Source organism: Cherax quadricarinatus, chromosome 60, assembly GCF_038502225.1.
Source record: "Cherax quadricarinatus isolate ZL_2023a chromosome 60, ASM3850222v1, whole genome shotgun sequence".
Lineage (NCBI taxonomy): Eukaryota > Metazoa > Arthropoda > Malacostraca > Decapoda > Parastacidae > Cherax > Cherax quadricarinatus.
The window spans coordinates 438837-462052 of NC_091351.1; the positions used below are offsets into that span (position 1 = coordinate 438837).

At 38.4% G+C, this 23216-nt stretch overlaps 1 protein-coding gene across 1 annotated transcript in view; it reads left to right on the plus strand.

Annotated features, from left to right (window-relative positions):
• The window catches only part of LOC128694402 (uncharacterized), a 131176-nt gene that overhangs the window by 92536 nt on the left and 15424 nt on the right, over positions 1 to 23216 (plus strand). The window contains exons 12-18 of the mRNA XM_070097838.1: positions 1312 to 1540; positions 1795 to 1933; positions 6140 to 6227; positions 10305 to 10366; positions 11859 to 11938; positions 13946 to 14075; positions 18961 to 19155. Coding sequence (XP_069953939.1) covers positions 1312 to 1540; positions 1795 to 1933; positions 6140 to 6227; positions 10305 to 10366; positions 11859 to 11938; positions 13946 to 14075; positions 18961 to 19155 — 923 coding nt within the window. The remainder of the gene's footprint in view (positions 1 to 1311; positions 1541 to 1794; positions 1934 to 6139; positions 6228 to 10304; positions 10367 to 11858; positions 11939 to 13945; positions 14076 to 18960; positions 19156 to 23216) is intronic.

Consider the following 23216-nt stretch of genomic DNA (forward strand, 5'->3'; position numbering starts at 1 on the left):
TGGTGATTATAATGGTATACTCTTAGGCAAACCTGAGGTATCCTGGATGCTGGCAACACTTTCTCTCACCTTGTGATAATATCAAAGGTTAATCTTGAATGAGTAAATTTTCAGTTCTCTGCATTATTCACTTTGTCTTAGCACTGTCATTGCTTTTTATCAAAACGTTTGGTTATTACTTTTATTCACATACCACTTTTTTATAAGATGTTTTATTCTTCATCTTGGCTTTGTCTGTCTGTTTATATATTTTAGCATCTTTCTTGCTCTAGGAGCTTTCTTTTATAGAGCTACCATCATGTTGAATCTTCTCAAATATTTCAGAGACCACCAAGTACAGAACATTTTAGAAAAAATGGAAATGTTAGTATCAGACTAAAGGTTTTTAAGAAGTTAATAATGAATACTTATGATCATTAGCTTTAGAGGGTAAGAGCCCATAGTAATCTAATAAAGTCAAGCAGTGTGGCTTATTTCTGTTTGGGACAAAGGATCTCTCTCTTGTATATAAGCATGACTACATTATGTGATTTTTAAACTCAAACTTACCCACTTCATTTATTTGACTAGCACAGGTTTGATAGGAAGATGCACAGCCACACTGTAAGACTTGCCACTGATGATCACCCAGTCAAGCCCAAATTTTACAGGTCATCAAAAGATTAAGACCCATGCCAGGACACCTGTCTTGGCAAATATTATACATACAGTTTGCTTAACAGACAGAGCAGAAAATCATTGCTGCAATAACTCCCTGAAAATCAGCCTGAACATCATGGAATATTAAGTTGCTGTAGTCACTGGGAATCCTGGGACTGGGAATACCACTAAATGTTGTCCATTCAATACATTTGGCTATATATTTGAGCTCAGTTTGTATATCATAGACCATATCCATCTTATATTTATCTTAATTCATTACACAAATAATTAGTTTTGAGATCCTGACTGGATGTTGGAGATATAAGCAGTTGTGGGACTCTTAATGGATGTTTTGTCCACTGCATGAATGAAATGTCATCAATGAATAATCCATAACTGTGTTTGTGCCCCTTTACCAACCTCATTACACACCTTCCTTGGATCCGCCTAAATTACTTCTCATTATTTAGATGATGTATAATCCTTAGGGGTTTATCACTTCCCCATGAATATAACTATAAACTAAAAGTTAAAACCTTAATGTTGTCCACTCCACCTATCACATTTCCACGTATAGCTCAGTTCGTCTGGAACATGTCTTGCACAGAAGGTAGCTTTCTACTGCATTTCCAACACAGGCTATGAGTTCAATATTTTTTTCTGTTACAGTGCTGCGCAAAAGGCCTGTGAATCCCAAAATGGCAATGCGGCCTCTGTATTGGACCAGAATACAGTTAACTACACCAAAACCTCCCAAACCTGAGCCTAAACCCATAGAACAGGACAGTGTTGATGGTAATGAGAGTAAGGACGGTAGTCAAGAAAATGATGGTGAAGAGAAGGTGATTAAGAATGACAAAGGTGAAGATGATAGTCCTTCTGGAACACTGAAGAAAAGGTGAGCTTTTGTTGTCTCACATACTTTTGTTGTATCTCAGATACTTTTACCTAAATGGCTTAATCAGAAATTTGTATTTTTCTCCCATGAAGGGGGAATATTGATCCTGGTGAAGGGCTTGTGATTGAAGGAATTGGAGCTACCCTTTAAACCTGATTACCTCCCTCTTCCCCAGGTGCTGTGAGACCTCAACACATTTATCGCTTCATAAATTAATGTTTTTCATAATATTTTGACTTGATTACATATTTCAGAAGAATATCAGACATACCACTTTGGGATGAACTTGAAGAAGAAGAATTTGATGAATTAGAATTTGTTGACCTTTTTGCCCGACAAGTTACACAGCCACAGAAGAAAGAAAAAAAAGAAGATAAGCCAGTCAAGGTTAAGGTAAATATCTTGAAAGTTTTTATTTTTTTTGTGTGTGTAACAGATAATATTTGTAATAGTACCAGTTAGCCAGACTTCGAGTCTTGGAGGTGGAAAGTACAGTGCCTGCAGTCCAAAGGAGGAGTGGGAATGATTGCAGTCTGAGGGGCATCTGAACTATAGACAGTGGTAGAATGAATGATGGTGAAAGTGTTTTTTTTTTTGGGGTCACCCCCTGCCTCAGTGAGAGATGGCTAGTGTGTTAAAAAATTGTAAGTCATGTGACGTCAGTCTTAAAGTTTACTTTTTATTCATTTTATTTGTTTAAAATGTGAATCAGTTTGGAAAGTCAGCTAAGGAATGAGTGATAGGGAACATGTTTTTCTCATCTAAGTACTGATGCATTGCTTTTAGTTTCTTTAGTTATTAATACCAGTCTAAAACTGTTTTTCATAGTCAAGTTTTGGACCTGAGGATGCTGGTTGTTATCCATGGGCTACTTAATCTCTTTGCTGTGATCTGCTTAGTTTTAATAGGACACTGCTTATTGTAGAGGTTTTGTATTTTTTTTTTTTTAAGAAAAATACTGACCCGTATGTCAGTGTTCCTATTATCACTGAACACACTGTACCAGTCATTGTCATTATTTCTGTAATGAAGTGTTTATTGATGTCTCATCATGGAAATGAAAGGAGATCTTGCGAGTTTTGAATGGTAGTTTATATGTGTTGGCTATGAAGAAGGTGGGGATGAAATTGTTTTTAAGATTGATCATTGAAAGATAGTGATCATGTTAGGATATGATCTTATGCCTGTACCTGTCTTCTCTCTCATCTTAGATTAAAAATGTCTAATAAGAGTGCCTTTTTTTTATAGGGAGAGAAAGAGAGGGGGGAGGGGGAGGGGAAGCTCCAGTTCATATAAATCTTGCCTAAATACAGTTCACACTGTGTACTGTACTTTGTACTGCTCTCTGGGGGTCAACAATAGCTAATCACCTGAAACCCATTATTATGTAGTCAAAATGAGCTCTCAGAATAATCATTCATTCAGGTTCCAAGCAAACACACACACACACACACACACACACACACACACACACACACGTGGAATAAATAAGGTAGACAGAGACAGGTTGTTCCAGAGAGGGTACACAGAAACAAGGGGTCACAATTGGAAGCTGAAGACTCGGACGAGTCACAGGGATGTTAGGAAGTATTTCTCAAGTCATAGAGTCGTCAGGAAGTGGAATAGCCTAACAAGTAATGTAGTGGAGGCAGAAACCATACATAGCTTTAAGATGAGGTATGACAAAGCTCTGGAACCAGGGAGAGGGAGGACTTAGTAGCGATCAGTGAAGAGGCAGGGCCAGGAGCTGTGTCTCGACCCCTGCAACCACAATTAGGCAAGTACAATTGAGAGCGCGCGCGCGCGCACACACACACACATGCACACGCGCATGGTGGGTGTATGACCCACTTAATATTTGTATTTATAACTCGTTACAATTGTGACCAGGTGTGGATGTATCAGTGGCTCATTACTTTGTAATTTGTTCATGACTGTAACCATGTATAGGAGTGAGGCTGATTCATTACCTTTGTAACTTGCCATGATTGTGACCAGATCTACCTGGAGTTCATTACCTTTGTAACTAGTTCAGCTATAACTTTGGGGCCCAGTCCCTGAACCCATTATGTACCTTTGTAATCTTTTGACTACTGCCTACACGTTGGGTATGGGGTGCATAATAAAGATATTAAACTAACACACACACACACATACACACATACATACACACATACATATATACATATATACATACATACATATGCACACACCTCCTCTCTTATTCAAGAATTTAAATTTGCTTAGCATACAAAATATTCAGTTGTGCACGCTATGTCTACAAGACACTTGTTTCTAACATTAACCCAGAACTTAAACTCTGAAGAGCTCCAATAGAACACATGATCACAGTGCAAGAAATGAACATACATATTTTTGAGATTCTATGTAAAGGGCTCAACTTTTTCAAAAACTCCATGCCAATAAAAGGCTCAAATACGTATTGAGCTCACTGCCTGAAAATTTCAAAAGCTCCCCAGCTGCCAACACCTTCACTAATATACCTGGAGGGTGTTCTGGGGATCAATGCCCCTATGGTCCAATCTATGACCAGGCCTCGCTGTGGAACAGAATCTGCCAAACAAGGTGTTATTGCTGGATGCGCACAAGCTGACGTATGAACCACAGCCCAACTGGTTAGGTACTGACTTTAGGTGCCTGTCCAGCTCCTTGAAGACAGCTTCGTCTATTGATAATTCCCCCTTGTGTATGCTGGGAGGCAGTTGAACAGTCTTGGGCTTCTGACACTTATTGTGTTCTCTTAGTGTACTCACGGCACCTATTCTTTTTGTTGGGGGATGTTGCACCGCCTGCCGAGTCTCTTGGAATTTGTAGGGAGTGATTTCCGTGTGCAGATTTAGGACTAGTCCCTCTAGGATTTTTCAGGTGTAGATTATGATGCATCTTTCTTGCCTGCATTCCAAGGAGTACAGGTTAAGGGACTTCAACTGTTCCCGGTAATTGAGGTGCTGTATTGTACTTATATGTGCAGTGAAAGTTCTTTGTATATTCTCCAGGTCTGCAATTTTGCCTGCCTTGAAAAGGGCCATTAGTGTACAGCAATATTCCAGCCTAGAGAGAACAAGTGATTTGAAGAGAATCATCATTGGCTTGGCATCCCTAGTTTTGAAGGTTCACATTATCCATCCTATCATTTTCCTAGCAGATGTGGTAGAGACATTATTGTGATCTTTGAAGGTGAGATTTTTTGATATAACTCTTTTATGTGTGTGTAGTTAGAATTTGTTTTACACTCCAGTCTAGTTTATATTTCCTCAAGTTTTCCATAGTGGAGTAGTTGAAATTTGTCCTCGTTGACCTTCATACTGTTTTCCCCTGGCCCAATTGAAGACTTGGTTAAAGTCCTCTTGGAGATTTGAAGTGTCTTTAATGGGTGACACTGTCATGAAAATTCTGGTATCATCAGCAAAGGAAGACACGGTGCTGTGGCATACATCTCTCTGTCAGATATGAGGATAAGGAAAGGGATGGGAGCAAGTACTGTACCTTGTGGAATGGAGGTTTTCATTGTAGGTGCCTCTGATTTGACTCTGTTTACTATTACTCTTTGTGTTCTACTTGTTAAAAAGTTAAAGCTCCATCTACCCACTTTTCCTGTTATTACTTTATCACACATTTTGTGCTTTTACACCATGAAGGCTTTTGCAGTGTGTGTATTCTACATCTGCATTCTGTTTGTTCTCCAGTGCAATTAAGGCCAAGTCATAGTGGTCCAATAGTTGAGAGGCAGCAGCAGCCTGCTGTAAACCCATGCTGCCCTGGGTTGTGCAATTGTTGGGTGTCCAGGCAGTTGGCGATCTTGCTTCTTAGAACCCTTTCAAACATTTTTATAATGGGGATGTTAGTGCTCTCAGTCTGTAAATCTTTGCAATTGCTTTACTGCCATCTTTGTGAAGTAGGGTTATATCCGTTGTATTTTAATGACTGTGGGATGACCCATGTCTGTGCTTTCTCTCAATAAAATATTTAACACAAGCGATAAGAGTTTCTTGCAGTTCTTGATGAACTTGGTTATATCCATTAATTGCCAGTAAATTCTCTTACATTGATTTCACCACTTTACCTCAGCCACTCCATAAAATGCAGGTCATTAAACTTATGTAGATTACATGTAATTTATTTGTATTTGTCCAGTTGGTCATTTGCAACCTGTCTCATTGTATTTGTGATTATAATGAAATACTCACGCTGTACTGATATATACATTGCTTACAGTTATGTGCTTGGTCTAGATTTTAATGATATTTAAGCTTTATAACTAGTTTGCTTGAAATGCTTTGTATAATGAGTGGCTTTCTTCTGAGCCTTCAGTTGTATCAAATTATATTTGCATTACATATAAGATGTACCAATTTGAATGTAAAACTATCATTAACTTTTTTTTTTGTGCGTGTGACTCGTAAGAAATAAAAATTTTATTCAAATCAAACCTTTTAGTTTTTTGATACATGTACGTACTTGAAAACTTGAGTTTGGGTAGATTTTGTGTATATACAGTATAGTTAATGTAGATGAATTTGTCTGATAGTTTACTTGTATTTCTGTTAAAAATAGTTTAATATAATTTCTATTCCACAGGTTGCTAAAGTTTTAGACAGCAAACGTTCTCAAAATGTAGGAATTTTCATAACTAGTCAGCACCTTGACATTGCTGATGTGGAAAATGGTAAGCAAGTCTTGACATACCTACCTGGATACCTACCTAGCATAAAGCATGAAAAAAAGTTTTTCAGTATGTCTGTATAAGTAATTTATGACAGCCTTTAGAAATTGAAGCTCATTATTATTTAGGGTTGTACTGTATTTGAAAATTCCAATACAGACAACATTTTTTTTTTTAGTGATATTTTGTTTAAGAATCTTTTATAGTTAATTAGATATTTTATTATTTTATTATCACACTGGCCGATTCCCACCAAGGCAGGGTGGCCCGAAAAAGAAAAACTTTCACCATCATTCACTCCATCACTGTCTTGCCAGAAGGGCACTTTACACTACAGTTTTTAAACTGCAACATTAACACCCCTCCTTCAGAGTGCAGGCACTGTACTTCCCATCTCCAGGACTCAAGTCCGGCCTGCCGGTTTCCCTGAACCCCTTCATAAATGTTACTTTGCTCACACTCCAACAGCATGTCAAGTATTAAAAACCATTTGTCTCCATTCACTCCTATCAAACACGCTCACGCATGCCTGCTGGAAGTCCAAGCCCCTCACACACAAAACCTCCTTTACCCCCTCTCTCCAACCTTTCCTAGGCCGACCCCTACCCCGCCTTCCTTCCACTACAGACTGATACACTCTTGAAGTCATTCTGTTTCACTCCATTCTCTCTACATGTCCAAACCACCTCAACAACCCTTCCTCAGCCCTCTGGACAACAGTTTTGGTAATCCCGCACCTCCTCCTAACTTCCAAACTACGAATTCTCTGCATTATATTCACACCACACATTGCCCTCAGACATGACATCTCCACTGCCTCCAGCCTTCTCCTCGCTGCAACATTCATCAGCCATGCTTCACACCCATATAAGAGTGTTGGTAAAACTGTACTCTCATACATTCCCCTCTTTGCCTCCAAGGACAAAGTTCTTTGTCTCCACAGACTCCTAAGTGTACCACTCACTCTTTTCCCCTCATCAATTCTATGATTCACCTCATCTTTCATAGACCCATCCGCTGACACGTCCACTCCCAAATATCTGAATACATTCACCTCCTCCATACTCTCTCCCTCCAATCTGATATTCAATCTTTCATCACCTAATCTTTTTGTTATCCTCATAACCTTACTCTTTCCTGTATTCACCTTTAATTTTCTTCTTTTGCACACCCTACCAAATTCATTCACCAATCTCTGCAACTTCTCTTCAGAATCTCCCAAGAGCACAGTGTCATCAGCAAAGAGCAGCTGTGACAACTCCCACTTTGTGTGTGATTCTTTATCTTTTAACTCCACGCCTCTTGCCAAGACCCTCGCATTTACTTCTCTTACAACCCCATCTATAAATATATTAAACAACCATGGTGACATCACACATCCTTGTCTAAGGCCTACTTTTACTGGGAAATAATTTCCCTCTTTCCTACATACTCTAACTTGAGCCTCACTATCCTCGTAAAAACTCTTGACTGCTTTCAGTAACCTACCTCCTACACCATACACTTGCAACATCTGCCACATTGCCCCCCTATTCACCCTGTCATATGCCTTTTCCAAATCCATAAATGCCACAAAGACCTCTTTAGCCTTATCTAAATACTGTTCACTTATATGTTTCACTGTAAACACCTGGTCCACACACCCCAACAAAAGTGATCATACCCAGCCTTTCTAGTAACCAAGATAACAAGATAACTACTTCAAACTAGGATCACATTAAGACTCTGTGATGAGGCATCAGCCAGTAACTTTACCATCATAATCAGCAACATTTTCAGAGAGAATTTATGTATATTAAATAGGTTTAAGCATTTGAAGAGTGAGGGAGTATGTTGCCAGGCACTAGACTTTTTGTTGAGTTATTTTTAACTTAGTGATTTGCTGTAATGGATTCCTTGTTATAAAAATAGTGTTGTCTTAAGATAAACATTACATTTAATAATCTCATTTTTAGATAATTTAATTATAATAAACTTAACATTTCAGAATGTATGAACTAAATGTTGCCTATTTTTGTGACAGTTGTGTACATTTTGAATGTAAAATTTGCTTTAAGTGGTGGTGAAAGCATCCTTGTTTTGAGTTGCCTTACGTAACTTGGTGGGACAGCATTGTGATTTTATTTATTAATTTTCCCACTATTAGGAAATTAGCTATTGACCAATCTGGCCTAACAACCCAACAATTCTATACGATGGGTGGAGCAGTTGACAACTAACACATAAATTGCAGGTAAAACTAGATGTTTTATTCCAGCCTCAATCATACAGTGGTACAGGACAAACTGAAACAATCTAAATACCAAAAAAACGCACAGTACCGTGATTGGAACAATACACAAATAACCCGCACATAGAAGAGAGGAGCTTACGATGATGTTTCAGTCCGACTCGGACCATTTACAAAGTCACACTAACGAAAAGGAGAGCAGGATGGGTATATATAGGCAGGAGGTGCTAGTAGTAGTAGTAGTAGTGGAGGGAAGGAAGTAGTAGTGGGGAGGTAGTAAGAGTAGGAGGGGGCCAATCAAATACATACTAAGAAACAGGAGCACTGCAAGGAAGCTAGGGGCCCACAGAGGGTAAGAGCAAGAACACTGAGGGGGGGAAAACAAATAAAATAAATAAAGAAAGAACAAATACACAGGGCAGAAGAAAGACAACCCAAAGGAAAGAGGAAGGAGAAGAAAAAAGGAGGAATCAGGTTAGGTCACGAGTGTTCTGAAGTTTGGAACATTTTACAATGTAGTGGGAGAGGAAGGCATCTACAGAGATGAAGCCAGGACTAAGATTCATACAAGGAAAGTTGTGTATTAGGGAGGATTCAACCAGATGACGACTGTTAAAGTTGGAAGTAGGGAAGACAGTTTTAGCAGAAGACCAGTCAATAGAATGGCTGTGATCTCGGACTTGACAGAAAAGAGCATTGTTAGTGTCGGCAAGCCTAACACTATTTTTGTGCTCCCTAAGTCTGTCAGAAAGAGATCGACCAGTTTCTCCAAAGTATTGAAGAGGACAGGAGGAACAAGAAATAGAGTAGACACCAGGAGCATCTGTAGAGGGAGGAGAGGTATGAACGAGATTAGTGCGAAGAGTGTTAGTCTGGCGGAAGGTAAGCTTGATGTCTAAGGAACCGAGAGAGTTGTTGAGATTAAAAAGACTGGAAATGTAGGGAAGGCAGAGGACAGAAGAGTTCCCAGGAGTAGAGAGTTTGGGAGAGAAGAAACTACGTTTAGCACGTGAGAAGGCAGTCACTGAAATGGGAGGGGTAGCCATGTGCGGGTTATTTGTGTATTGAAACGACCTCTTTTTGTCTCCATTTTGTGGGTTGGTTCTGAAAGTTACTTTGTATAATCTCATTCCTGCCAGCTTGTAAATATCCAACTGTTTACAAATGTCCTGCTAAATGAGGGAAAAAATGTCTTTGTACAGGAAACTAACAATGTAACGATCCATCCTGGGCTGTTTCAAGTCCCAGTTGTTACTTCATTGTGGTCCAGGATGAGCCAAAGCATTGCTGTTTCCACTTGGAGGGAGGGAGGGAGTGAGTTGTGGGAAATGCATTGCTGTCTCGTTTGGTATATGATCTAGACTCCAGAACCATGAGAGCCTAGACTTTAATTCTGTTCTGGGTCCTGCAATGTGACTGAGCACCTTGGCTCTCAAGCACCTCCCCATAGGTAAAAAAAAAAAAAATAGTTCTTAGACGAGTTTCAGCTTCTGTAAATATTAGCTTACTCAAGAGCTGCTGCTACCTGTATAGTGTTTTGTCCTTGGAAAGTAGTATGTTAATTGATTTAGTATATACTGTATACAGATCCCCATTTAATGAAGATAGTAAATTTGCTCAAATTGTTCTATCTTATCCAGGGTTTTATCCTTGGAAATCAGTTGTGTTAGCCACTGTGCCACTTCTTTTTCATCCTTGTTTATTTATAAGGCCAGTAGTATGGTTATTAATGTGCTTTTTTTCTTGTGGTAAAAACTTCATTTACTTCAGATCTTGAGTTTTAATGAGTAAAATTAGATGTTCAATAAATATAAATACAATGTACATATAAATGCAATTTTTTTTTCCAGCTGTGTACAATTTCGACACTTCAGTTCTTGACCTGGAGGTTTTGCAGCAAGTATATGAAGTGGTATGTGTACCATGTATATATATCCAATACCATGTTAAAAATTGTAATCTTTAGTAAAGAATCTAATCTTAAATTTTTTTATTGCAAAGTATTTATGTGCATATGAAAACACCAATTAGGAAGTAGATTTTGAGATGGATTTATCTTTATAGTTTGTATTCCTTCTTAGTGTTTATATTGTATCTTCACTTTTGCCAGCACTTTGTGCACTAGTGAACCAGGTGTATACAGGTAATGAGCAGATTTCATGTACAGTGATGGATATGTGGAAAGTATACAGTGAAGGATGTGTGGGGATGATACGAATCATCTAGAAGTAGTCTTCAACCATTTACATCTGCTTAACCAGCTATGTCTCCCCATCACCTACACTGACTTCTCAAAAGTAAAACCTGCAATGTTACTACTTTAGCTATACAGATCCTTTGACTTGGGGTAAAAGTTTTCCCAAGTCACCGCTAGATGATACAGGAATCCAACTATAAGCTTGTCTATCTGCCAGAAAATTACTACTGTAATGTATTTTTAATTCTTATAATTTCAGGTAATATAATTTGCTACTCTGTATTTTAATACTACTACAGTAGTATGTAGTATCAGTGCAATGGCACCAGTCCTTTGTATGGGGTGTTGGTCCATGTCCAGTAATTGATCACTTCAGTATGACACTTTTGTTAAAGCAAGCACCCCCTTTTCCCAATCAGTCCATTACTCTGAGGTTTCACTGTACTTCACAACACTGTAAATTTCAGAAAGTTTTTGGTGTCTTACTTTGTTAAACTGGGTTGTAATTTAAATGAAATTGGCAAACACTACATATAGTTCTTCCATTTTTTTTAAATAAAACATGGACAGGGACTTGCAAATAGTTTCAGATTTCTGGCCAAATAAAATGAATTATTAGGAAAATGCAGAAAGTTGTAAGTACCATAGATATACGGCAATAAAATATATTGATGAGAGATTAAAGATAATTGAGGAAGTTAGTTGAATTCATGAAGTTGGGCAGAAATATACGTTAAATTGGAAAGATATATAATGACGATTCTGAGATAAAATATACGTATTAGAGCACCAAGTTAAAAGGAGCTCCAGTGAAAGAGGGAAGTGTGCAAAAGGAAAACATCTTTTTAGTGCAGAAAGAGTAGAGTAGTCTAGTGTGGTCTTGATAGAATGTGACATGAAATTTTATTTCAGTGTGGCCTCTTTCCTAAAAAGACCTGGAAATAAAGGTAGAAATTAGCTTCAATCTCTTGAAGACTGTCATTTCTCTAAGGGTCAAACTTCTGAGGGGCAGTGCTCTGCTAAATATGTGAATTCTTGTAAAATTCAACTTTCAGGTTAATATATTCTGCCAGAGTTGTATTGTTATGCCAGACTTCACTCCTGTCTACTACTTGTCCTGTAGGATGCCATCAAATATGCAGGAAATTCTATGCTTGTGATTATTATATTTTAAAGAATTTTTAATTTTTAATATGCTTTCTTTCAGAGAGGAAGTGAGGGAGAAATTACCTTAATAAAAGCCCAAGTAGAAGCCATGCCTGGTATTCCACTTGACAAACCTGAACAGTGAGTAATAGATTGTACAATCACCATACAATCAAATTAAAATTAAAATACTTTTTATGAGTCATACAAATTACTTACAGTAGTTATACTTTTGAATTGATTATATTTTGAATATTGCCTTATTATTATATGGATATAATTTGATACTAAGGCTCAGAAAAAGTCACTAATTATGCATATACATATCAGGCACACTAATCATGAGGCTTAAATACTTCCTGTATCTAGACCTAGTATATAATTTAAGTCTGCACAGCTTAGTTAATTCATTAAAATTACAACTACAGTACAATGAAGAATTCGTCAATCACATTGAAATTACATCTGTTCAATAACCTGCATTTAATGGAGTGATTGAACTGAGATTGTGAAATCAAAGCATGAGAATTTACAGGCAGCTAATGGATATAACATTTATGCAAGATTTAATAGGTACTTTTTAACAATATATTTAGATGGAGAACTTTTAATGTTTTCAAGCAAAAAGTTCAAAAAATTTTTGGACCTTTTATCTGTGTGAAATTTTTGAACAGGTAGAGTCGCACACTTGTAATGTCAAGAGATATTTGTTCCTTGTATTGTGTCCATCTGTTCTGTTGGAACTCCAGAGTTTAAGCTCTGGGTTAATGTTTGAATTGAGTGTCTTGTAGAAAGTGAATATTTTGTATGTTAAAAAAATTAAAATTTTTGAACAAGGAAGATACGTGTTGGATGGAGCCTGAATGAGTTATTCTGAGAACTGATTTTTGCTGAGTAGCAGGTTTAACCCTTTCAATGGCCATCACATAGAACTACGTCATTGAGGCCAGGGTCCCTCACGCAGTTCTGCATCATGAGCTCAGTTCACTCAAGATAGGCTTTGAGCTGTAAATTTTGGGCTAGATATAAGAAAATGGGTCTGCACTGAGTGTGCACAGTCTAAAAAAAAAAAAAAAAAAAAAAAAAAAAAAAAAAAAACCTGCCCCATGCAGTACATGATGGGAAAAGTAAATATCTGACCATGTGTTTAATTTAAAATAGCAACTTTAGTTTTCTTGGATGGTTTTTATGGTTTTACTCTGGTTCTTGGTATCATTTTATAGAATGGAAAACATACTACTTAAAGATGACTTCAGTTGGTCTCAGGACTAGAAGTAACTTGAAATTAGGCTCAAAGCAGTGGAAATGTTCTATTTTTGCCAGTTTTCCTGAGGACATAACTGCATACAGAAGAAGAGAACCTGCAGTTTGTTGCATGCAAATATAAGTGGCCAAAAACTTGGAACTATCTGCATGAAAATGCCAAGAGTTCCCCATATGCCAACATCTGTAATAATAATGTTAAAAAGCACCTATTAAATATCGCAGAAATGTCATATCCATTAACTGTCTACAAATTCTCATACTTTGAGTTCACCATGTCAATTCAGTCACTCCTATGGTCATAAAACTGATGTAAATTTTGTGTAATTTATTTGTAAATGACCAATTTGTTCGCAACCTGTCTTCCTGTACTTGTAATTGTAGCGAATTACACAAGCTGGCTATGCAGAGCATTTTATTGGTGCTTCATTATAGGCTTACTAATTTTTTGGAGTCTTGCAATGCATTAGTAATGCTAGTACAGTAATTGTTTTAACCAGATTTAGTACATTGTGTAAAAACTAATTTTAATTTCATATTGCATTTGCATTTCTTATTTGTTGCTAGGAGCACTGTTGCAAATTATTAAATGTTTTGGAAATACAGTGGACCCCCAACTTATGATCAGCTTCCAACTCAAACAATTATGTAAGTGTATTTTTGTAAGTGCTTTTGTAAGTGTATTTTTGGGAGTCTGAAATGGACTAATCTAATTTACAATATTCCTCATGGGAGCAAATTCGTTCGGTAACGGCCCCCCAAACAGCCTTCTGGAACTAATTAATATCGTAAGTCGAGGGTCCACTGTACTGAATTTACTGCATTTAGGTAGGACTACATTTTATGTTAAATTTATTTTTATAAACTTTTTTTTTTTTTTTTCAGATTTTTGTTAGACCTCTCCAAAATCAATGAATTTGCAGAGCGTACTGCCTGTTTTATGTTCCAGGCAACATTTGCTGAAGATTTGGGTGTAATACACAGCAGAATAAGTATGCTACAAACCACTATAGATGTAAGTTATCAAGTTTTTATCTTCTGGATTAATTTAATTATACATTTGTTTTAACTTTAATTTTTTTTTAGCATTAGTCATCTATCACTAAGGCAGTGTGAAGCAGTTAAACTCATTTACCATCATTCATTTGTAATTTATAATTAATTAATCTGTCACTCATCAGTTATTGTTAACCCTTTCAGGTCCGAGACCCCTGATCTCAAAACTTGCTCTCAGGCTCAAAGAATTAAAAAAAAAAACAAATATTTTATCTTGTGAAGTGGTAGAGAATTTTTTTCCAAAGGTATTGAAACCAAAAGTTTGAAATTTGATGGGAAACTTGTGGAATTAACCTCTCGCAAGGTTAGCAGTCTCACTAATATTTACACTTTGGTGATTTCGCCCACTTTGCACTCATAGCTATTTCACTATTATTCCTTCCATTCTGTCAACTGAGTACAAGAAACTGCTCATTTACCTATTTCAACTGCCCAGTAAAGTGATCAGAAATTGGTAATCTGGCCAATTTCACACAAAAATTCAAAAGTTGCCAATTTGAAAACAGGATCCAGAGTAAACAATGTAGACATTCCTGACAAAAAAAAAACATTTCCTTTGTTCCTTAGTCACATCTCCAGGTTCCTCTTTCATTAAGCTTGCTTTCCATTTTTTTAATTTTTATTCACACAAAAAAATAGAAGATTTACTGTTATACAGACAACTGCATTATTGTAATACAGTGGACCCCCGCATAACGATCGCCTCCCAATGCGACCAATTATGTAAGTGTATTTATGTAAGTGCGTTTGTACGTGTTTGTTTGGGGGTCTGAAATGGACTAATCTACCTCACAATATTCCTTATGGGAACAAATTCGGTCAGTACTGGCACCTGAACATACTTCTGGAATGAAAAAATATCGTTAACCGGGGGTCCACTGTAATTGTATAAATAATGTCAATGTATTACTAAATACATATTAGATGTCCTGTCTAAGGGCACTGTGTGGTGTAAATATTATGCAGAAAATTCGGAATGTGGAAATTAGGAGAAGGTGTGGAGTTAATAAAAGTGTGTCAGAGGGCTGAAGAGGGGTTGTTGAGGTGGTTTGGTCATTTAGAGAGAATGGATCAAAGTAGAATGACATGGAGAGCGTATAAATCTGTAGGGGAAGGAAGGCGGGGTAGGGGTCGTCCTCGAAAAGGTTGGAGGGAGGGGGTAAAGGAGGTGTTGTGGGCGAGGGGTTTGGACTTCCAGCAAGCGTGCGTGAGCATGTTAGACAGGAGTGAATGGAGACGAATGGTATTTGGGACCTGACGAGCTATTGGAGTGTGAGCAGGGTAATATCTAGTGAAGGGATTCAGGGAAACCGGTTATTTTATATAACCGGACTTGAGTCTTGGAAATGGGAAGTACAATGCCTGCATTCTAAAGGAGGGGTTTGGGATAGTGGCAGTTTGGAGAGATATATTGTGTATTTTTATACATATATACAGTGGACCCTCAACCAGTGATATTAATTCATTCCTTAGAGCTCATCGTTAATCGAAATAATTGTTAGTAAAGTTAATTTTCCCCATAAGAAATAATGGAAATCAAATTAATCCGTGCAAGTCACCCCAAAGTATTGAAAAAAAAAATTTACCACATGAAATATTAATTTTAATACACACAAACTGAAGAAGACATGCACAGTTACATGACACTTATCTTTATTGAAGATCTGGTGATGATTGATGGGATAGGAGGAGGGGAGACCGTTGATCTTCTTAGTGTTTAGAAGGGGAATCCCCTTCCATTAGCACTTGAGGTAGCAAGTCTTTTTCTGGGGTTACTTCCCTTGTTCTTTTAATGCCACTAGGACCAGCTTCAGAGTCACTGGACTTCTGTCGCACAACATATCTGTCCATAGATACCTGTACCTCTCATTCCTTTATGACTTTCCTAAAGTGGTTCACAACATTGTCAGTGTACAGGTTGCCAACACGGCTTGCAGTAGCTGTGTCAGGGTGATTTTCATCAAAAAAGGTTTGCACTTCAAGCCACTTTGCACACATTTCCTTAATCTTAGAAGTAGACAGCTTCTTCAGTTTCTCTATCCCCTCCTCCGAAGCAGTTTCCTCAGGTCTGCCCTCTTGCTGTTCAAGATGATCTAGCAGTTCATCAGTGGTTAGTTCTTCATTGTCCTCCTCCACCAGCTCTTCCACATCCTCCCCACTAACCTCCAACCCCAAGGACTTCCCCAATGCCACAATGGATTCCTCAACTGGCATAGGATTCTCAGGGTTAGCCTCAAACCCTTCACAATCCCTTTTGTCTACACATTCTGGCCACAGTTTTTTCCAAGCAGAGTTCAAGGTCCTCTTAGTCACTTCCTCCCAAGCCTTACCTATAATGTTTACACAATTGAGGATGGTAAAATGATCTTTCCAAAACTCTCTTAAAGTCAGTTGAGTTTCTGAGGTCACTACAAAACACCTTTCAAACATAGCTTTTGTGTACAGTCTCTTGAAGTTGGAAATGACCTGCTGGTCCATGGGCTGCAGGAGAGGAGTGGTATTAGGAGGCAAAAAACTTCACCTTAATGAAGCTCGTGTCCCTAGAAAGTCGCTCTGCCAAGTCTGAAGGATGACCAGGAGCATTGTCTAATACCAGGAGGCACTTTAGGTCTAATTTCTTTTCAATTAGGTAATTTTTCACATTGGGGGGCAAATGCATGGTGTAACCAGTCATAGAAAAAGTCCCTAGTGACCCATGCCTTACTGTTTGCCCTCCACAGCACACACAAATTAGCCTTGACGACATTGTTTTTCCTGAACACTCTGGGAGTTTCAGAGTGATACACTAATAAAGGCTTCACTTTGCAATCACCACTAGCATTGGCACACATCAACAGAGTAAGCCTGTCTTTCATAGGCTTATGTCCTGGGAGTGCCTTTTCCTCCTGAGTAATGTACGTCCTGCTTGGCATTTTCTTCCAAAACAGGCCTGTTTCATCACAATTAAACACTTGTTCAGGTTTCAGTCGTTCACTGTCTATGTACTCCTTGAATTCCTGCACATATTTTCAGCCGCTTTGTGGTCCGAACTGGCAGCCTCACCATGCCTTATCACACTACGAATGCCACTACGCTTCTTAAATCTCTCAAACCAACCTTTGCTGGCCTTAAATTCACTTACATCACCACTAGTTGCTGGCATTTTTTTAATTAAATCGTCATGCAACTTCCTAGCCTTTTCACATATGATCGCTTGAGAGATGCTATCTCCTGCTATCTGTTTCTCGTTTATCGACACCAATAAGAGTCTCATCATCATCTACTGCTTGCGATCTCAGTTTTGAAAACATAGTTGCACCTTTGGCAAGAACAGCTTCCTTGATTGCCGTTTTCTTGCCCACAATAGTAGCGATGGTTGATTGGGGTTTATTATACAACTTGACCAGCTCAGAGACACGCACTCCACTTTCATACTTAGCAATGATCTCTTTCTTCATCTCCATAGTAATTCTCACCCTTTTTGCTGTAGGGTTGGCACTAGAAGCTTTCTTGGGGCCCATGGTGACTTATTTTGCAGGTGCAATCACTACAAAGGCTGTGATAATATGAAATGTTCCAGTTGTATGTTTGGAAGCGACTGCAGTGGCTGGCTTGTAAACACTGGCACCCACGAGACAAGTGAGGTGCGCTCAGGCCAAAGTGGACGCGTCTCGTACGGAACGAATAGCGCTGGTCAGGTTTTTAAGCGCTAGTCGAGGCAAAATTTTTGCGTTAAAATGTATCGCTAGTCAGATTTATCGTTAATCAATGCCATCGCTGGTTGAGGGTCCACTGTACTTCTAAACTGTTGTATTCTGGGCACCTCTGAAAAAACAGTGATTATGTGTGAGTGAGGTGAAAGTGTTGAATGATGATGAAAGTACTTTCTCTTTGGGGATTTTCTTTCTTTTTGGGTCACCCTGCCTCGGTGGGAGACAGCCGACTTGTTGGAAAAAAAAAAAAAATAAAAATAAGCACATGTATTAACTCTTCACTGAAAGAAATATCACTAAATCCAATTGACATTAATTTTTCTCCAGGTTTTGCATTTCTTGCTAAAAGTTTGATGTAGTGTGTAAGTTCACAGGTAACTGCTTCATATGTATTAACCTTACCCAAGATGAAATTGCAGTGCTATATGACCCATGTGGGTTTAGCTCATTTTTTATTATATTACCAAAAAGGTGTCTAAATCTGAGGTGGAAGGAAGGTGTCATCCCAGGAAAGATTGGAGGGAGGGTGGGTGTGAAGGAGTTTAGTAATAGGGGGCTTGAGCATCCAGCATGTGTATGTTGCAGTGGTGTGAATGGGAAGAGTGATTTTAAGGATTCGAGTTGCTGTTGGAGTGTGAAGGGTTCTTGAAAATCAGTTAGCCAAACTTGAGTCTTGGAGGTGGGAAGTAGTTCTTGCACTTTTGAAGAGTGGTGTGAATGTTGCAGTACAGAGGGTCATTGATCTGTGATTTCTGCACACCCTCTGCAAGACTAAGCAAATGATGGTGAATGTTTACTTTTTTGGGGATGGGGGGGGGGGTCATTTTAGCATAATAGATGACTGTGGTAAAAAAAAATCTTATGCTGGAGGGTCACCCCTTGAAGTATCCCATTATTTTCCTATTACACGATATTTTCCACATTTGTTAGGATAATAATATGTGTTGTTTCATTAGTGTGTAAGAAAAGTATACAGTATACCCCAATAGGTGTTTATATGGTGAAACTATACTTTTAATCCCTGTTCTAGATGTTAAATTATCCTTGACTGGTGGTGTACAGCTGTACATGCAGCGTTAATGACCATGTAGTTAGTAGGCTTTAAACCCAATAAACTAACTAATCATATTTAAATGTGTGTTTATGTTTCAGGTACTTATGACTAGTGATAGCATTAAAAAAATATTTGGGTTAATCTTAGCTATTGGAAATTATATGAATGGTGGGAATCGGACAAGAGGACAAGCAGACGGTTTTGGCTTGGAGATACTGCCAAAGATCAAGGATGTGAAAAGCAAAGAGGCTTCATACACTTTATTGCATTTTGTTGTCAACAAATATATTGAGGTATGTATTAATTTTTTATACTATGTTAAATTAGATTTATTCAGGATATCATGGCTTAAGAATACAACCTATGGATTTCATGGATTGTATTTCTTGAATATGAAGGCTTTCAAATTTTTTCAAACTCAATTTTAAATATTTATGTTGTCATAAACATTATAAGGTAGTCCCTAAATGTTTTATTATAATTTATAATGTGCTCATTGCTTATTCTGTTCACTTATGAGAAAATGCCCCTTCCAGGTTTTGAAGGAATTACATCTGTGTTAAGGGGTTGCATATGAGCTCCTCAAAAATTTGGCAGTATTTTTTTCTCATGGAGAGCACATTACAAATTTGCACAAAAAAAAAAAGGGGGGGGGGGAACTACCATACATAGTAAAACTTTATGGAGGTGATACATAGAACTGCCACCTTAAGGAAGGAGAGATCCACAGGAATCAAGCTATATGGGATTCATCTGTGTTGAGGGGGAACTTTCATGTGTTATAATTCTGTCTCATACAGTATTAAAAAAAAATCTTGAATTAGAATAGCAAATATAAATTTCATTGCAAGTGTTATTTATTAGGTAGGCAGTGATTAACAACACAATGTAAAAACAAATAAAAGAACAAAATTTATTATAGAAAATAAGTCTTGTTAAAAACTCGGATGACATACCTTAAAATACCTGCACCTTGAGTATCCCTGTAGTGTGTTCTAGGGATGAACACCCCCCATGGTATGATCCTTGACCAGACCTCATGGTAGATCAGAGCCTGATCAACCAGGCTGTTACTTCTGACAGCATGCTATTCAACTTAAGAACCACACTCTGGCTGGTCAGGTACTGACTTTTGGTGCCTGTCCAGCTCCCTCTTGAAGACAAACAAACAACCAAACTATTTCTTTGTGCAGTACACAAAATGTAGCTTACATGTAATAAAACATTGTCAAGCACAAAAGAAAGCCACTAGCATGCATGTTCATTTTGGGAGTTCATTTGTACTCCTCCTCCCAGTGTATGCTGGGAGGCAGTTGAACAGTCTTTTCAATAATTAGGTGCCAGGGATCAGAAGCTTTGATAGCTTCAGTGGGCAGTGGTCAAAAAATTATAGGCACATGGAGCACTGAGCTCCAACATTTTAAGAGCTAAGTTACATTGGTAGTGAAATGTTTACAGATTTATGTTGACATTAGTTGTTTGTTGTTTACACAGGTGTAATTCAGTCACAGAAATTTTAACATTTATTTGGGCAAAGTCAAGGTGCATTTATAGAATTGCTGGTACTGTACAGTTATGGATTAAATATATTGAACATATTTGTACATCTGTAAGAAAGTTCTCTGAATTAAAGACTTTGTTTACATTGAAGTACATAGGGATGTACATAGGGATGCAGGGTGTGACAAAGATTTAATGTTTATAGAATGGTATAATTTGTGGAAGAAGGTACTGTGTAATTAAATCATCTATACAACTTGTTGGCTTGTGATCTAATAATGTTCAAGGGATAGTAATTTGGAAGTTATTTTCCCATGGTGCTGGGAAGTGTCAGTGTTGCAGTATCTGATGCTGATCATGTCATTGGGCCAGAGTGATTGTGGTTTTTGTAATGAATTTCATTACTATTTATTTAGAATGTCTACAGTCAGAAATTAGCTTAGATGAATTGTGAATGAGGGAGTTTTAGGCTTTGCATTAGCTATTGAGATAGGATGAAGAATGACATGTATGTAACTCAGTTTAATAAAAGTATCCGAATGGGTGACCACTTGAACATGTATTGAGCTAGAGGGCTCTCAGATTCCTTACACAAGTTTGTTCACAGTATAGTGAAATTCTCGTTGCACGGCTTTCCCGTATTCAGCAAAGTACATTTATTTTCCTGATCTTTTGCTTCTCTTAACATCTACAAGGCCTGCTTTAAAAGTTTTTGCTGCAACCTTTATTGAAGGGTTGTCTGGTCAGTGCTCATTACTAACAAACTAGGATGGCAATAAAATATTAATGCTCAGAGAAAATTTAGACTTTAGTGGTAAATTTTTGCAACTGTTGATTACCTACCCAAATACAGTGGACCCCCGCATAACGATGGCATCACATAGCGATTATTTCGCATACCGCTTACTTTAATCGCAAAATTTTTGCCGCGCATACCGATTAAAAACCCGCTCACCGATTTTCGTCCGAGACGCGTCCAATGTGCGCCCTCAGCCAGCCTCACATGTGCCACCCGTGCCATTGTTTACCAGCCAGCCTCCGCGCTAACATCCAAGCATACACTCGGAATATTTCGTATTATTACAGTGTTTTCGGTGCTGTTTCTGGAAAATAAGTGACCATGGGCCCCAAGAAAGCTTCTAGTGCCAACCGTACACCAATAAGGGTAAGAATACCCATTGAAATGAAGAAAGAGATCATTGATAAGTATGAAAGTGGAGTGCGTATCGCCGACCTAGTCAAGTTGTACAAGAAACCCCAATCAACCATCGCTACTATTGTGGGCACCAAAAAGACAATCAAGGAAGCTGTTCTTGCCAAAGGTTTAACTGTGTTTTCGAAACAAAGATCGCAAGTGATGGAAGATGTTGAGAGACTCTTATTGGTGTGGATAAATGAAAAACAGCTAGCAGGAGATAGCGTCTCTCAAGCGATCATATGTGAAAAGGCTAGGAAGTTGCATGACGATTTAATTAAAAAAATGCCTGCAACTAGTGATGATGTGAGTGAATTTAAGGCCAGCAAAGGTTGGTTTGAGAGATTTAAGAAGCGTAGTGGCATCCATAGTGTGATAAGGCATGGTGAGGCTGCCAGTTCGGACCACAAAGCGGCTGAAAAATATGTGCAGGAATTCAAGGAGTACATAGAAACTGAAGGACTGAAACCTGAACAAGTGTTTAATTGTGATGAAACAGGCCTGTTCTGGAAGAAAATGCCAAGCAGGACCTACATTACTCAGGAGGAAAAGGCACTCCCAGGACATAAGCCTATGAAAGACAGGCTTACTCTTCTCATGTGTGCCAATGCTACTGGTGATTGCAAAGTGAAGCCTTTATTAGTGTATCACTCTGAAACTCCCAGAGCATTCAGGCAAAAGAATGTCCTCAAGGATAATTTGTGTGTGCTGTGGAGGGCAAACAGTAAGGCATGGGTCACTAGGGAATTTTTCTATAACTGGTTACACCATGCATTTGCCCCCAATGTGAAAGATTACCTAACTGAAAAGAAATTAGACCTTAAGTGCCTCCTGGTGTTAGACAATGCCCCTGGTCATCCTACAGACGTGGCAGAGCGACTTTATGGGGACATGAGCTTCATTAAGGTGAAGTTTTTGCCTCCTAATACCACTCCTCTCCTGCAGCCCATGGACCAGCAGGTTATTTCCAACTTCAAGAAACTGTACACAAAAGCTCTGTTTGAAAGGTGCTTTGTAATGACCTCAGAAACTCAACTGACTCTAAGAGAGTTTTGGAGAGATCACTTTAATATCCTCAATTGTGTAAACCTTATAGGTAAGGCTTGGGAGGAAGTGACTAAGAGGACCTTGAACTCTGCTTGGAAGAAACTGTGGCCAGAATGTGTAGACAAAAGGGATTTTGAAGGGTTTGAGGCTAACCCTGAGAATCCTGTGCCAGTTGAGGAATCCATTGTGGCATTGGGAAAGTCCTTGGGGTTGGAGGTTAGTGGGGAGGATGTGGAAGAGTTGGTGGAGGAGGACAATGAAGAACTAACCACTGATGAGCTGATAGATCAACTTCAAGAGCAAGAGGCCAGACCTGGGGAAACTGGTTCAGAGGAGGGGAGAGAGAAATTGAAGAAGTTGCCTACTACAAAGATAAAGGAAATCTGTGCAAAGTGGCTTGAAGTGCAAACCTTCATGGATGAAAATCACCCTCACACAGCTATTGCAAGCCGTGTTGGCAACCTGTACACTGACAATGTTGTGAAACACTTTAGGGAAGTGATAAAGGAACGAGAGGTACAGGCCACTATGGACAGATATCTTGTGCGAAAGAAGTCCAGTGACTCTGAAGCTGGCCCTAGTGGCATTAAAAGAAGAAGGGAAGTAACCCCA